We start from the raw sequence: 13,802 nt of genomic DNA, 5'->3' as shown, positions 1-13,802 counted from the left end.
AACAAAAGATTGAACTCTTTGGCCTGAATGGCAAGTGTCATATCTGGAGGAATACCATCCCTACAGTGAAGCATGGTGGTGGCAGCATCATGCTGTGGGGATGTTTTTCAGCGGCAGGAACTGGGAGACTAGTCGGGATTAAGGGAAAGATGAATGCAGCAATGTACAGAGACATCCTTGATGAAAACCTGCTCCAGAGCGCTCTGGACCGCAGACCGGGGTGAAGGTTCATCTTCCAACAGGACAACGACCCCAAGCACACAGCCAAGATAACAAAGGAGTGGCTACGGGACAACTCTGGGAATGTCCTTGAGTGGCCCAGCCAGAGCCCAGACTTGAACCCGATGGAACATCTCTGGAGAGATCTGAAAATGGTTGTGCGCTGACACTCCCCATCCAACCTGATGGAGCTTGAGAGGTCCTGCAAAGAAGAATGGGAGAAACTGCCCCAAAATAGTTGTGCCAAGCATGTAGCATCATACTCAATAAGACTTGAGGCTGTAATTGGTGCTAAAGTTGCTTCAACAAAGTATTGAGCAAAGGCTGTGAGGCTATGTACTTATGTTTGTGTGATTTGTTTTGGTTTTTATTTTTAATAAATGTGCAAATATTTCAAACAAACTTCTTTCACGTTGTCATTATGGGGTACTGTTTGTAGAATGTGGAGGAAAATAATTAATTTAATCTATTTTGGAATAAGCCTGTAACATAACAAAATGTGGAAAAAGTGAAGCGCTGTGAATACTTTTCGGATGCACTGTGTGTGTATATATATACACACACACACACACACACACACACACTCTACCGGTCAAAAGTTTTGAAACACTTACTCATTCTTTATAATATTTTTTTTTTCTTCCACATTTTAGGATAATAGTAAAGTCATCACAACTATGGAATATCAGAAATGGAACAATGGGAATTATGTCGTGACTAAATAAAATCCTAAATAAATCAAAAACTGTATTATATTTTAGCATCTTCAGTGTTGTCACCCTTTGCCTAGAATTTGCAGAAATGTACTCTTGACATTTTCTCAACCAACTTGAGGAATCACCCTGGGATGCTTTTTAAACTGTATTGAAGGAGTTCCCATCTATGTTGGGCACTGAGTTACTGTCAACTTTGTCAATTCAAACCAGTCTGGCCATTATCTGTTGACCTCTTATCAACAAGGCGTTTCCATCCGCAGAACTGCCGGTCACTGGATGTTTTTTGTTTTTGGCATCATTCGGAGTAATCGCAGGGATGATTGTTGGTGCCAGAAGCTCTTGTTTGAGTATTTCTGTAACTGCTGATCTCCTGGGATTTTCACACTTTCACAGTTGAAAGTGTCATTAAATATTCCTTTATTGAACCGGCATTAGCAAAATCAGCATAAAGCTATATGTAGACTAAATGTGTATGTGTTAAAGACCATAGTCTTCAAAAGTTTATAAAACAATATTCACTGCTTTATGTTGCTTTTGTATGATTTATTTTATATTGCATTGTGTTACAGGGTAGGTTCACACACAAAAATTCATATTCTGTTTACTTTTACTGGCTTAGAGCATTTGTATAGCAATATTGAATTGATTTGCCAAATGTTACCATTTGTATCATTGAAAGTTTTACTTGGCACAACAAGCAAACCAGTGGATCATCATGGCCATACAATATGAAATGTCACCAGCAGATGGAGTATCACGATAAAGATTTAATGCGATGTAACATGCAACCAAGTTAGAACACTGAATTGATGTCTCCTATATTTTCAGGTACTCCAAATGTAACACATAAATATATATTTTAATCATAATGTGGGTATCAGAATTTTGCAGGTTTTATGTCTGTGTTGTTTGAACACTATTACGTTGCATAACTGCCATTAAATTGCACTAACGTAAATGTATTTTGTAACATACAATTTTAGCATAAATTGTAATGTATGTACAGGTAGGCCTGTTTTATTAAGCTGGTGCTTGAAACATAATGAAATGACCGAAAAGCTCCATCTTTATACTGCAACTTTATGTGTCTAGAATGTAGATCTACTGTATCCATAAGCAAAGCTATATTCACGCTTGAATACAAGTATAACCATACCTCTATGGAAACAGCGACTCGATTTGTTTCAGATACAAATATTTTAACCTAAAGAGATGTTCTCTTACACTGACACTTTTTAACAGTTATGTTTAATCGCCATTCTATTAGTAGTCCACACGATTGTAGATTTGAACACCTACAAATGTATATGGGATCAGTTAAGAGTTCCTGTATTTCACAGTAAGTGATGTAGTTAAGAATGGTGAAAATTGAAGTAAATATAAAATTGAAACCTTAAATAATCCAATTAAATTCAAAAAAGGAGAATAAATGTTACGCCTACACCAGCATAACAGTTTCGCTGTAACCCTAAGAAACACTAGCATGTATGAAAATCATTCAACTTTGCATCGTCACTCATACTAGGACTGTGATGATTAACGGTGACGTGTCGTGAACCCTTCCAGGGAAACTCCAGTAGTTCCCCGTGTGTGAGTGATTTATGGTCGGACATGCGGCGGGGGGCGCGGGAGAGTGCTGTTGATCGTGCTGGTCATGCCGCTACAGCGTGATCAGATTTAGAGCCCCTCTCTTTGGTGGAGCAGGCAAGGAGACCAAAGGCCGTATTTTTTGAATGGATGTAAATGGAGGAGATACTTCAGTACGCTGAATAAACTGCTTTAGTGAGGAAACAGCTCATCACTTAATATATGACCGCCTGACCGCTAATCTTCAACATTATTTACACTAAACATTCCTTTTGGGGTGAATTATGTGTAGAGTTTAGTAGGCCTACGATAAAATAGCTATTTTATAAGAGAAGTCTTGGACAATTTTGCGACAGGTAAATGTCAGTTTATGGCACTGCCCATTCATTTGTATCATATCCGTAATGTATCGGGAATAGTTCACCCCAAAAATGAAAATTGTCTCATCATTTACTCACACTCATGCCATTTATCTCCACTATCGCTTTCACATTCTTTTGTTTTTGGAGATTCAAATTTGTTGTGCATATTACCACCTACTGAGTAGGGAAGAGATTTCATAGTAAAAAAGGATAGGCCTATTGATCTGTTTCTCACAGGCCTTGAAACAGCACACAGTAGCAAAGCACAAGCTACTCACAACACCCTAGCATCGTAGCAGTGACTTTGTACAGGCAAGGATCACTCACCTTTCCTTCAGTGAATGTTAAACTTAGCTCTGATTTTATATTGTGATGAATAGATGTTACTGTGTGCATGATATGATGCTGTTATGTCCCATACTGATGTTTTTAGCATTGTTGAGATAGCCCTTCTATCAATATCGCTGCTCAGCATGTGTAGTTTCATATACTCTGCTTCAAATAAGTATATTATAGCACTTCTTCTACTGAAATATTGTCTTTAAACATCTAACTGTGAACATTTATCATACAAAGTAGTTTGACTGTCAAGCCATGTCACTCTTTTCTGGTTTATGGTCTTTAAAACTAGGTCAGATTCCCTGCATGGCTTCTCTGGGCAGCAACACCCTGACAACTGTGTGTCAGAGAGCCCACACGTAACCACAGCAGTGATGATACAATACTTTTGAAAGTAACAGCTCTAATCTAGCCAAGCTATTTTCATAACTTTTCCATATTGCCAACACTCAGTGGATGAAGAGAATAAATATACAGAAATATTAATAGACGAGGAAAGGCCTGTATTGATGAATAGCAACAGGTTTCATATTGCTCTTTTACAAATTTATACTGTCAAAGAGGTCAAGCCACAAAAAGATGTGCGCCCACTAACCTCCATCTTTGGCAACAGGCCAAGTTGTTACAGTGTTATGGGGGGATTGTGTTTCGGAGCTTCAGTGCTATCATGTGAGCATAATTATCGGTTAGAACACTGTGCTCTTATTCTAACTCTGTATTCCTTTGGATTTAAAATGTGTAATGGGGTACAAGAAGAAATATATATGAAATTCTTTGTTGTTGAAGTATCTGTTTCTGCATGTAAAATTATTGGATGATTTGTGATGTGACAGTATGACAGTAGAGTCATAGTAACTGTAGTTTACTGTAGTAGAATTGTCAACAGAAGTTTTTTTATGATTTTTTTTAATTGTTCTCTTTGGAAATAATACAACATCAGCAGCTTGTTGTAGTATGGACCATGAAACAGAAAAAGAAATGCCCTTAAGAAACCTATTTTAGTTTTGTAAAGTGATTTTAATATTACTACTATTTTGTTGAGTAGTTTTAATTAATACTTATTGAATGTTTTAATGAATGCATTTAATTTTATTTGTTGTCTCATGAGTTAGATTACCCTCCTCAGCCTCCTTATCATAAGAGAATCTCAAGCGATTTCACTTTTCTCCCTTTAATTCTCTGTCCACCATTGACCTTTATACAGAATGATCTTTAAGCAGGTCAGAACTGTCAACAGAAGATGTAAGTGAGCATGCTCCACCGACTAGCTCGTCCTGTTCAAGACTCTTTGGTTGGCAGGTCACATGAATCTGGTTCTTGTTTCTCCCCCTTCTGAAGTGTTCCTGTTTTCCTTGCCAGGCAAATATAGGTCAAAGTGGATTGATAGTTTGCAGGTTTGCCCTAATTTACAATAACAAATTTGGATTTTGGGAAGCCTTGACACTGGAGAAAGGCAACAAGAACACAATTGGCAGACAGTTTGCTTATTAAGACAATAAATCCTATTATTAATATGTTTAAAAAGTTCATATATAAATACCAGTAGCTTCCACGAGAATCTGATATCTTGTGCAAATAATTTCCCTTGGCACTTGCATAAAAGCAGAGGGATGCGAAATATTTTAGTAGAGCAAAAGCAAAGCATCCCAACAACTCTTCCTTGGACCTTCTCCTTATTCAAATGTCCCTTTTCCCTGTCACAGTGTCCCTCTCAAATGGTCAGGAAAGGAGATGGGTGGGACTATTAGTTCCTAGGCAAATAGCATTTCCTTCCAGGAGCCTGGAGCAAAGGAGGAGTGTGATATAAAGAGTCCACCTTGAGCTCATGTGTGTTTGGATATACGCAGCGATTCTTTAGGCTCAGTTTGGCCCCTGCTTCATAAGATTCATAAAGTATTTTCCTGGAACATTTATGCTGCCATTGGACTTTAAGGATCATACACATGACAGACAGCTTACAAAAAGGCAAGGTCCACTTGAAGTTAACATCAAGGCATACTAATGCATGGTCTTTAAAGTAGGCATACTAAATAGCTTATTTTCAGATATCAATAGCACCTTTTTTCTATTTAAAGAAACATGACATTTTAAGTACAGAGCTCTCACTCACATATATCTGTATATCTGTATATATATATCAAGTATACTGATCTATGTTAGTATGTGTCTATATTGACATGCCACTAACCTAACAGGTCTAGAATATTGCATTTGTCCAATAACTTATATGCAACTGTTTTTAATTGAGTTGATTTCGTAGTTAGAAATGGGCACAAGGGTCTTGCTGCTGTTTGTTTTGTGTTACTGTGTATGATCAGAAGGTACATCTTCATGTGACAAATCACTGAGATCACATTTTTTCCCTATTCTGATGGTTGATGTGAACATTAACTGAAGCTCCTGACCGTATCTGCATGATTTTATTAATTGCACTGCTGCCACACGATTGGCTGATTAGATAATCACATGGATAAGTAGATACACAACTGTACCTAATAAAGTGTTAAGTGAGTGTAAGTAACTGAACTTCTATATTCATTTTGAAATGAATTACAATGAAGTTGATTAAACTTAGAAAGTCAAGTTTACTTTAAAAAGACATTAAGCTCATTTAAAAAGTTATATTTATTTTTCATCAACTTCATGTTCTGTTTAAACATCTTCGCCTCTTATGTTGACACAACGTAACATTTTAGTGCAGCATGAACACAACTTTAAGTTGAAACAACAAGATTTTTGTACAGTGTAATGGTTTTTTTTTATACAAAGCTAATTATAATTATTAAAGTCTATAATTTTAGATATGCTTTGTAATAAAACAGTATACAAACAGTTTTGCTTTATTTCTTAATTTGATTTTTCAATTAATGACATCCACAAATGTCACCAAAGGGAAGTTTTGTCAGATTTAGCTCACATTCATGGACACTTTTTTCCCCAAATTACAGCTTAGTACATATACACACATGCACACACACCTTAAACAGCCTTCTACAGATGTAGTAACCTTACACAATCTTTCAAAAAGATCAAACAAGATCAAGTTTTCTCTTTAATCTCACACTGTTTCACTCTCTCATTTTATCATCACAGTTTACTGATGATGTAGTTCTCACAAGTGTTATGCCGCTGTGGCTTTACACAAAGTGTTCAGATTGTGTTCAAGACCAGTTGTGTGTTGACTTGACATAGTGTTTAGGACTGGTGCCTGAAATCTTGTTCTTAGGGGAGGAGTGAGAACCGGTCCAGAGATGTCAGATTCCATTGTGTATTCTTACTGAACATATTCTATATTAAAACAGATCTATACTAATTTTTGCCTTTTTTCTTTTTTTAATGAATGAGGGATGTGTAGAAATTATTATTTATCATAACTTGTATTGAACCCTGAATTTCCTTTTAATATCAATATCTTTAATGATTTTAAAAACACTTTAGATCATTCTTAACAACTTATTAACCAGCATTCAATTTGCAAAACAAACTGGGACAAAAGTTAGTTCTGTGCCCTTTGACACACCTGTGATTCCCCAACAACAACCAACAAGTTGTTTTCAGTAAACAATTTTTTTTTTATCACGATAAGAGATTTTGGTTTTCATTATGGAGGACTTTGACCAGTTTTTGCTCCCAGAATTCATCAGGAATGCAATTTATTTCACTCTGATGATTACATTTGTGCCCATACCATAAAACTCCTTCAAAAGCAGTGACATTAACCCCTTCTTTCCTGTATCTCCACAGGTTCCAAAGAACATTTCACTTTCCAAGCAGTCAGTTCAGTCATATTTGCACATAAAAGCTGACCATGACCTCAGTAAATGCCCCCGTCTGTCTGCTGGCTCGGAATGAGTTTTATCGGAGTAAGTACAGCACTATTTTTAGCTCTTTTCTGTGTTTGACCAGCTAATGAACACGTGTTATGCTGCTGACTGCTTTTCCCAAAGCTGAACTTTTACCTGAATTTACAGCACACACTGTTCTTATTTTAGCTTTATCAACTCATATTTTGTCATTGACTAGTTTGTTGACCAAATAAAAACAAGAATCTCCCTCCTTTTTTGTGAATTGCCCAAAAAAGACCTAATTCGATTGCTTACACAGTACAGAGTACTAAAAATATCAAAGGTAAAGTAGTTGCATATAAAACTTTCTCAAAACTCTGCATTTAAAAAGGACTCTCTGGAAAAATCGCATATTCACAAGGATTACACTATTTGGTTATTTTCAGAAAACATTTTAATCCCCTCGCTTTTAATAAAATGCATGTCTAAGTGGATTTACTCTGTAGGACATAGGTCACTTTAACTATTTCAGATCTTCAGATTCTGTTTGTTTGTTTTTGTGTGCAGGCATCTGCCCAACAGACAAAATGAAGGCAGTCAATAGTCTTTCTGATCATTTAAAGGAACCAAATCAAAGACAAGTGACTGTCTGGGTGACCAAATCCAAACATCAAGGTATGATAGGAAACCTACTTAGAACAGTTGTTTTAATCAGCTAAATGCAAACAGTAGCAAGTAACTTCCTCTCCCATTAGAGCAACTTTTCCAAAATGACTGAATTGAACATTAAATAAACACATTTGCTTATTTATTTCTATGAGCTAATGTTTTTACCCTTTAACCATTTTGTGACCATGTAGCAGCCATAGTACATAACTGATAACCCTAATTCATTGCATTCATTTGTTTGAGTAAACTCATTCTCTCAATTCCACTGAGTAATGGGGTCTCCCAAAATGCAAGACTTAATTCAGATTTGCATTTGAAACATTGTTTCTACTATCGTAAATAATTGTAATTTTTAATACGTTTAGATCAGAATATCACAGTTCAAATAAAGATAATAACAGATTCTAGGTCAGTCATTAAATAACCTTAATTCTCCACAGAAATGCATATACCAGTAGCTGCACATGCACAAAGACAACTGAGATAGCGTTAACAGGGTCCAACTTGACCGAAGTGGGCACAGATCACCTTAATAGTGACATCACACAAAACAACTATTTGCAACAAAACAACATATATAATTCAACAAAAGAGATAAAACATCTATGAATTCTTAATACATCTAATATGTTCTCTCTGACCAAGGAAACAATTAAATAATTCAAATAGCGAGGAATGGTGGGTATTCCCGTAGCCTCAATTTTGTACTCAATAGTTTGAGTTATTAACACTTGAAATCTTTAGTCTATGGATTTTTTAAATAAATCAGTTCAATGAACATAAATATTTGATTTATGAGCCCAAAACCTGATATTTCAAGTAATACATAAGACAACTTTATATTACCAGTAATGGCATCTTTAAGGTTTACAGTATAGTAAAGCGAGTTTACCAAGAGTTAGTAATTCTGTCCATCTTTCTAATTCTGTTTCTGTCTTTCTGAATACAGATTTCTCTGGACATATGTTCAATGGCTGGACAAAAATTTTGGTTTTAAAGAGCCCAACATGCAGTGGAGCCTCTTCCAAATGGATAAGCCCTGCTGACCGTGTGGTCAAGTAGACGCCTGCACAAAAAATAAAAAATGTTTTTAATAATGATTAGTTGATTATTTTAGTTATTTTAAAAATAATAATAATAATAGTTTCTATAGCACTGTTCTACAGAGCAGCAGACAGCATATGTGGACTTGAATGTGTTGCTCCTATCAAGTGTAGATTCGGTTTTAAGTCTGTATATCTAAAAGCCTTTTATGTTAGAGAAAAACTCATTAATTTATATTTGTATTGTATAATATCCATATAGACATTTATTCTGCCTCATTCATCTTGCACAAAAAAAAAAAACATTTACATTTACATGAGATGCCTTTTTGTCTCCAACAAAAACTCCCAAACACAGCACCTGTCAGAGTTTCTTAGCTGGGACTTCTTGCGGAATACAGAGAAATAACTAACAGAAAAAATACAACAGAATCAGCATGCCACAGAAAAGGCTTTTTAGTGTATCTAGCAATCCACCTTTTAATTGTTAAAGGGGGGTTGTAATAAAATATGAAAATGTTTTTTATGATTATTAAAAAACCAAAAAAAAAACAGTAGTGGGCTCTTTAAGAAAATTTATTGTGCTGAAAATACATACAATGACAATGAGTAACAAAGACATGTAACTCCACTAGTGTTACAGATGTGTAAAAATTTACAAAATATTTTTGCATGTTTCAGTTATTCCATTTTATTATGGTATATATATAAAACAAGGAGTACAAAAAGAAGAGAAACAAATACTAAAACAAGCCATTATATGCATGGGAGATTTAATAATTAAAAAAAAATAATAAAATAAAAAAAAGGGGGCCATTTCCGTCCCCTAGCGTTGGTGTCCTGAGCTGGTCTCAGATTCAGGATTTGGGAGAACTCCCCACCTCCGACTTGCCTCCATCACGCATTTCGCTTTCCTGCCTTTTCACCATCTCACGGGCAACACAGGTCACCTGCCCATTGGTCATGCTCATCACCCCTGACCTAGAGAGTGACAATCAGATTAAAAGATTAAACAATAAAATAAATGCAACCATTTAATGGACTGATCTTGATTACGAATTCTAAAATCCGCAACTGCAGTTATGATTAACACCAAGCAAGGATTCATGTTACATGCACAAAATGTGGTGTCAGTGAAACTCAATCCAATGACTCCACTTTAAGATACTGGACTCACTTCTGCTGAGCCTCTTCAGTCAGAGTTCCCATTCCAGGCTGATTCTGCTTCCCAAAGAAGAAACTGGACCACCAATGACCAGAGTCCTGTTTGGGCAGACCTATGGGACAATGAAACAATTAATCAGAACAAACCAAGCATGGTCATTCTTTCCTCTAAAGCAGCTTAAACTTCTAATGGATTTAGTACACAATGATGCAAGCGCCAACTCAATCACCATTAAAGGTGATGTCATTGGATAGCAGTGTCTCCAAACAAAGACATTTAGGCTGGTGAATGTGTGTGCCATGTTGCAGTCAGGTAAAACGTAACATGATCAAATGGCACAATCCAATCCCAAACAGATGGCTAAAGATGCGGTCACATTTACACGGCAAAATTACACAGGCAATTTTTAAATTAGTGTACATTTCTAACATTATACTTTGTATTGTATTTCCCTGGAATTACCCTGAAGAAAAAAAAAAAAAAAAAAACACAACACACAACAAGTTAACTCAGATAATTTTGTATTAGGTTTCCAGTACAGCTGCTGAGAGAGTGGCCAGACATCTGCCATCTTCACTCTTTTGATGGCCATAATCATTGCTCTTTTTTCTTCTTCATTTGGAACCCTAACCCTTAATTGTGGAAATGTAAGTGGCATTTTTTATTTTCATGATTGAGCAAATGGGTCAGCAAAAATTTTATTTGGAGTGGTCACCCATCTATCGTGGTGAATGGGTGTTCCTCAATAGTATGGAGTATGGAGCTAGAACAATTAATAATTAAGTGTTTGAATCTAAAGAGTGGTAATTTGAACTCTAAAAGTGACAATTAACAAAATTGAAGATTTTTGTGGTGCATTTTATAAATTTGTATGTTTTTAAATTGCCAGGTGGAATTAGCTGTACTTATTCAGATTACAAAATAAAATAAAAAAAACTAGGTCAAAGGTCATGTTCCAAAGGGAAAAGTGGAGATTTTCAGAATAGTAGAAATCTGAACAAAGCTGAGCTGGCAGTGTCCAATGTCCACCTCTTAAATAATTTAAAACCAAAAATCTTTTTTTTGTTTTTTAACAAATTGATTAAATATACCACACAATCTCTCAATTTTGTTAATTGTCACATGAACAAAATTCAGTTTCAGACACCTGTCATTGTTTCAGCTCCATGCAATAGCTGATTACTCAGAAACAGTCATCAGATTGCCACACACATTGCATTAGATTGGTGATGTGGGTGTATTCTGTGAATTGTTGCATTGTGTATAAAATAGTCCAAATTCCTAGATAGTGTGAAGCGAGTTATATCAGGACTGCTGTAATGTAGTGGGGGGGGGAATAACAAACACAACTCACCTGGATGATGTGGAATAACCTCCCCACTATACTCCGAGCTGCCACACGAACTGCTACTGGATGTAGAGCCAATGCGCCCTGGTAAGAGAAAACAGTCTTATAAAGCAAATTCTCTGTATAGCATTAACTATTTTTAGAGGGGCAACCATACACTGTGGAGCACCAAAAGTAAAGTGCATGCCCTTAAATGCTACTTACTTCGGTAGTAGTCATGAGTGGCAACAAGAGAACCACTAGCTGGGATGGCTGCCATTTTACAGACTTGTGCAAACCCTGATGGAGGAGGGGGATAGGACAGTTGGTCAGATATGGCTGCTTCTATACCAAATAGGGCACTTCAACATAATTTATCATCCAAACTCTGAAAAACTCAGAAGCTTTTAATGAATACAAACAAGCACAAAAGAAAACATTAAATAGGCATTTAAAAGGTTGTTACACTAACATGTGCCTGAATCCTGGCTTGGGTTAGTTGTTGTAAGGGCTACTCATTATCCTCTTTAGTGTACACCAAACTGACATTATGTCACATGAGACACTGAAGAGCATTACACATTATTTTCAGAAGGATGCACAAACAAATGACAGTAAGCACACGTACTACAGCATTTGGTAAAGGGATGTACATGCAACCACAAATTAACGTTTTGTATTAGACATGACTTCCGTTAAAAAAAGACAGACGTTCTCAGTATCTAGATAATAAACAATTGACCCAAAACAACCCGTCTGACGTTGCATCCTGTAAAATAATTGCAAACAACTCACCTTCTTTTACCGCTCGTGTTGATGTTATTGGAGCACCCTGCTAGATTCAGTCGGAGGTTTTGGGGAGAAAACGCTAGGCGACGGGGCCCATTTGAAAAGGTTTGGATGGATAATATACTCCACGTCGTGAAATATGTACCGCAATGCTGTCTAACAAAAATAACACGTTCGCTGTCATTTATATACCGAGATGACGTAAACGGCCAGCAGTGGCGAGCGGAGGCGTGACCTCTCTGCGTAAGCGTGTAGCCGGATAAAACCAGCTAATACAAGGACGGAGCGGCTGGCGCTTTAATTCTGTATGTTCAAGGAAGGGAAAGAAAAAAAGTCAATATTCGTCATTCATCCCATTAAATGTAAAAATACATGAATACATAATCTCATTTACATTCTCAAATATTTACATTTGTTACAAATGCTACAAATATATAGTGTAAAGAGCTTTCAATCTCTATCACTTCCCTGGTGGTCTAGTGGTTAGGATTCGGCGCTCTCACCGCCGCGGCCCGGGTTCGATTCCCGGTCAGGGAACAATTGTTTTTATGTCTTGTTTCAACTAATCTGAACCTTTGCTGACATCTAAATGCTGCTTGTAAATGTTATGTGACGATAAAAATGTAGTTTATAGAGAATTAATATTCGCATTGTACCAGAACTGGCAAACCATTGGAGAAAATCAATTTAAGCAAAAATGTTAATACTGTGATTGAATAAAGCCGATGTTTGTGTTTTTAGTCATAAAAGATTTTGAGATATTTGATATGCAAAGTCTTAAGGGAATATTCCGGGATCAATACTATTTATGCTCAATCGATAGCATTTGTGTCATGATGTTGATTAGCACAAAAAATATTTCAACTTGCCCATCCTTTAATTTTTAAAAAGGCAAAAATATGGGTTGCAGTGAGGCATTTTCGATGGGAATGAATGGGACCAACCCGTAAACATTAAAGGTAGCCATTATTACTTTAATCGATAAGTGAACGTGTCAAATAACAGGACGGGCACTGAGATTAAGCGAGTAGTATTTGCCTGGGCATGTGATTCTAACATGGCAGCCCCCTGTACAGACCCTCTCCATGTAGAATAAAACAGCTTTTATAAGGTTACTGATATGACTGAACTCTTCATTTTGATGTGCGAGCTCATGATTTCCTACATATACTGTATTGCAAAATTACAATTCATGTGCAGTTACAAATCTTTAGGAGTTCATCTTTTATAATGAGGAAAAAAACTACCGAGTGCACCTTTAAAATACTCACTTTTTCAAAAGGAGAGTCACAAGACACAAACAGTATGAGTGTAAACATGATTTTAGTGTGATAAAATCACTTACTAACCTTTTTAGTGTAAAGTTATATTCAATTTTACAACTTCGCTGCAATGACAACATAATGCAGTAAACACTAAAACAACTGTAAAAGTGATGATTTATACAACTTTAAAACTCAAATAATTCACACATTTTTACAGAAGAATGAATGCTTTTATAAAAATGCAAGTTTCACATTTCTGCCTTTAAACCCTCAAAAAATTGGCCCCTTTTACTTCCATTGCAAGTGTCTTACTGTGACCTCGAGGTTTTTTAGGTTTTTTTTAAAGAAGATGAACGAGTCGAAATAGTTTTTTGTGGTGATTAAAATTGTACAACATATGCTGTGAATTTAGCTCAAATATTCCTTTAAATGCAAACATATGAACTATTAATCATTTGAGAGAGAAGGCAACTGTATACTCGCCCAGCTTGACGAGGACACGCGCTTCAGTTGAGTTTTCTGCTGGTAGTATAATA

At 36.1% G+C, this 13,802-nt stretch overlaps 1 protein-coding gene and 1 non-coding gene across 2 annotated transcripts; one reads left to right on the top strand and one right to left on the bottom strand.

Annotated features, from left to right (window-relative positions):
• Positions 1-9,260: 9,260 nt before the first annotated feature.
• LOC127619348 (pancreatic progenitor cell differentiation and proliferation factor B-like) lies at positions 9,261-12,206 on the bottom strand. The gene is made up of 5 exons (XM_052092242.1): positions 12,008-12,206; positions 11,438-11,512; positions 11,240-11,317; positions 9,898-9,997; positions 9,261-9,701 (listed from the first exon to the last, which is right to left on the bottom strand). Exons 2-5 carry the CDS (start codon positions 11,490-11,492, stop codon positions 9,578-9,580), a joined length of 357 nt encoding a protein of 118 aa, XP_051948202.1. The 5' UTR covers positions 11,493-11,512; positions 12,008-12,206; the 3' UTR covers positions 9,261-9,577.
• Positions 12,207-12,466: 260 nt separating this feature from the next.
• On the top strand, positions 12,467-12,538 carry trnae-cuc (transfer RNA glutamic acid (anticodon CUC)). The gene has a single exon. It is a non-coding gene; the product is annotated as a tRNA-Glu (tRNA).
• The last annotated feature ends 1,264 nt before the right edge of the window (positions 12,539-13,802 follow it).

This window comes from Xyrauchen texanus, chromosome 25, assembly GCF_025860055.1.
Source record: "Xyrauchen texanus isolate HMW12.3.18 chromosome 25, RBS_HiC_50CHRs, whole genome shotgun sequence".
In the NCBI taxonomy this organism is placed as follows: Eukaryota; Metazoa; Chordata; class Actinopteri; order Cypriniformes; family Catostomidae; genus Xyrauchen; species Xyrauchen texanus.
The sequence above is the reverse complement of the archived record's forward strand: the minus strand, read 5'-3'. Positions and strand labels throughout refer to the sequence as shown.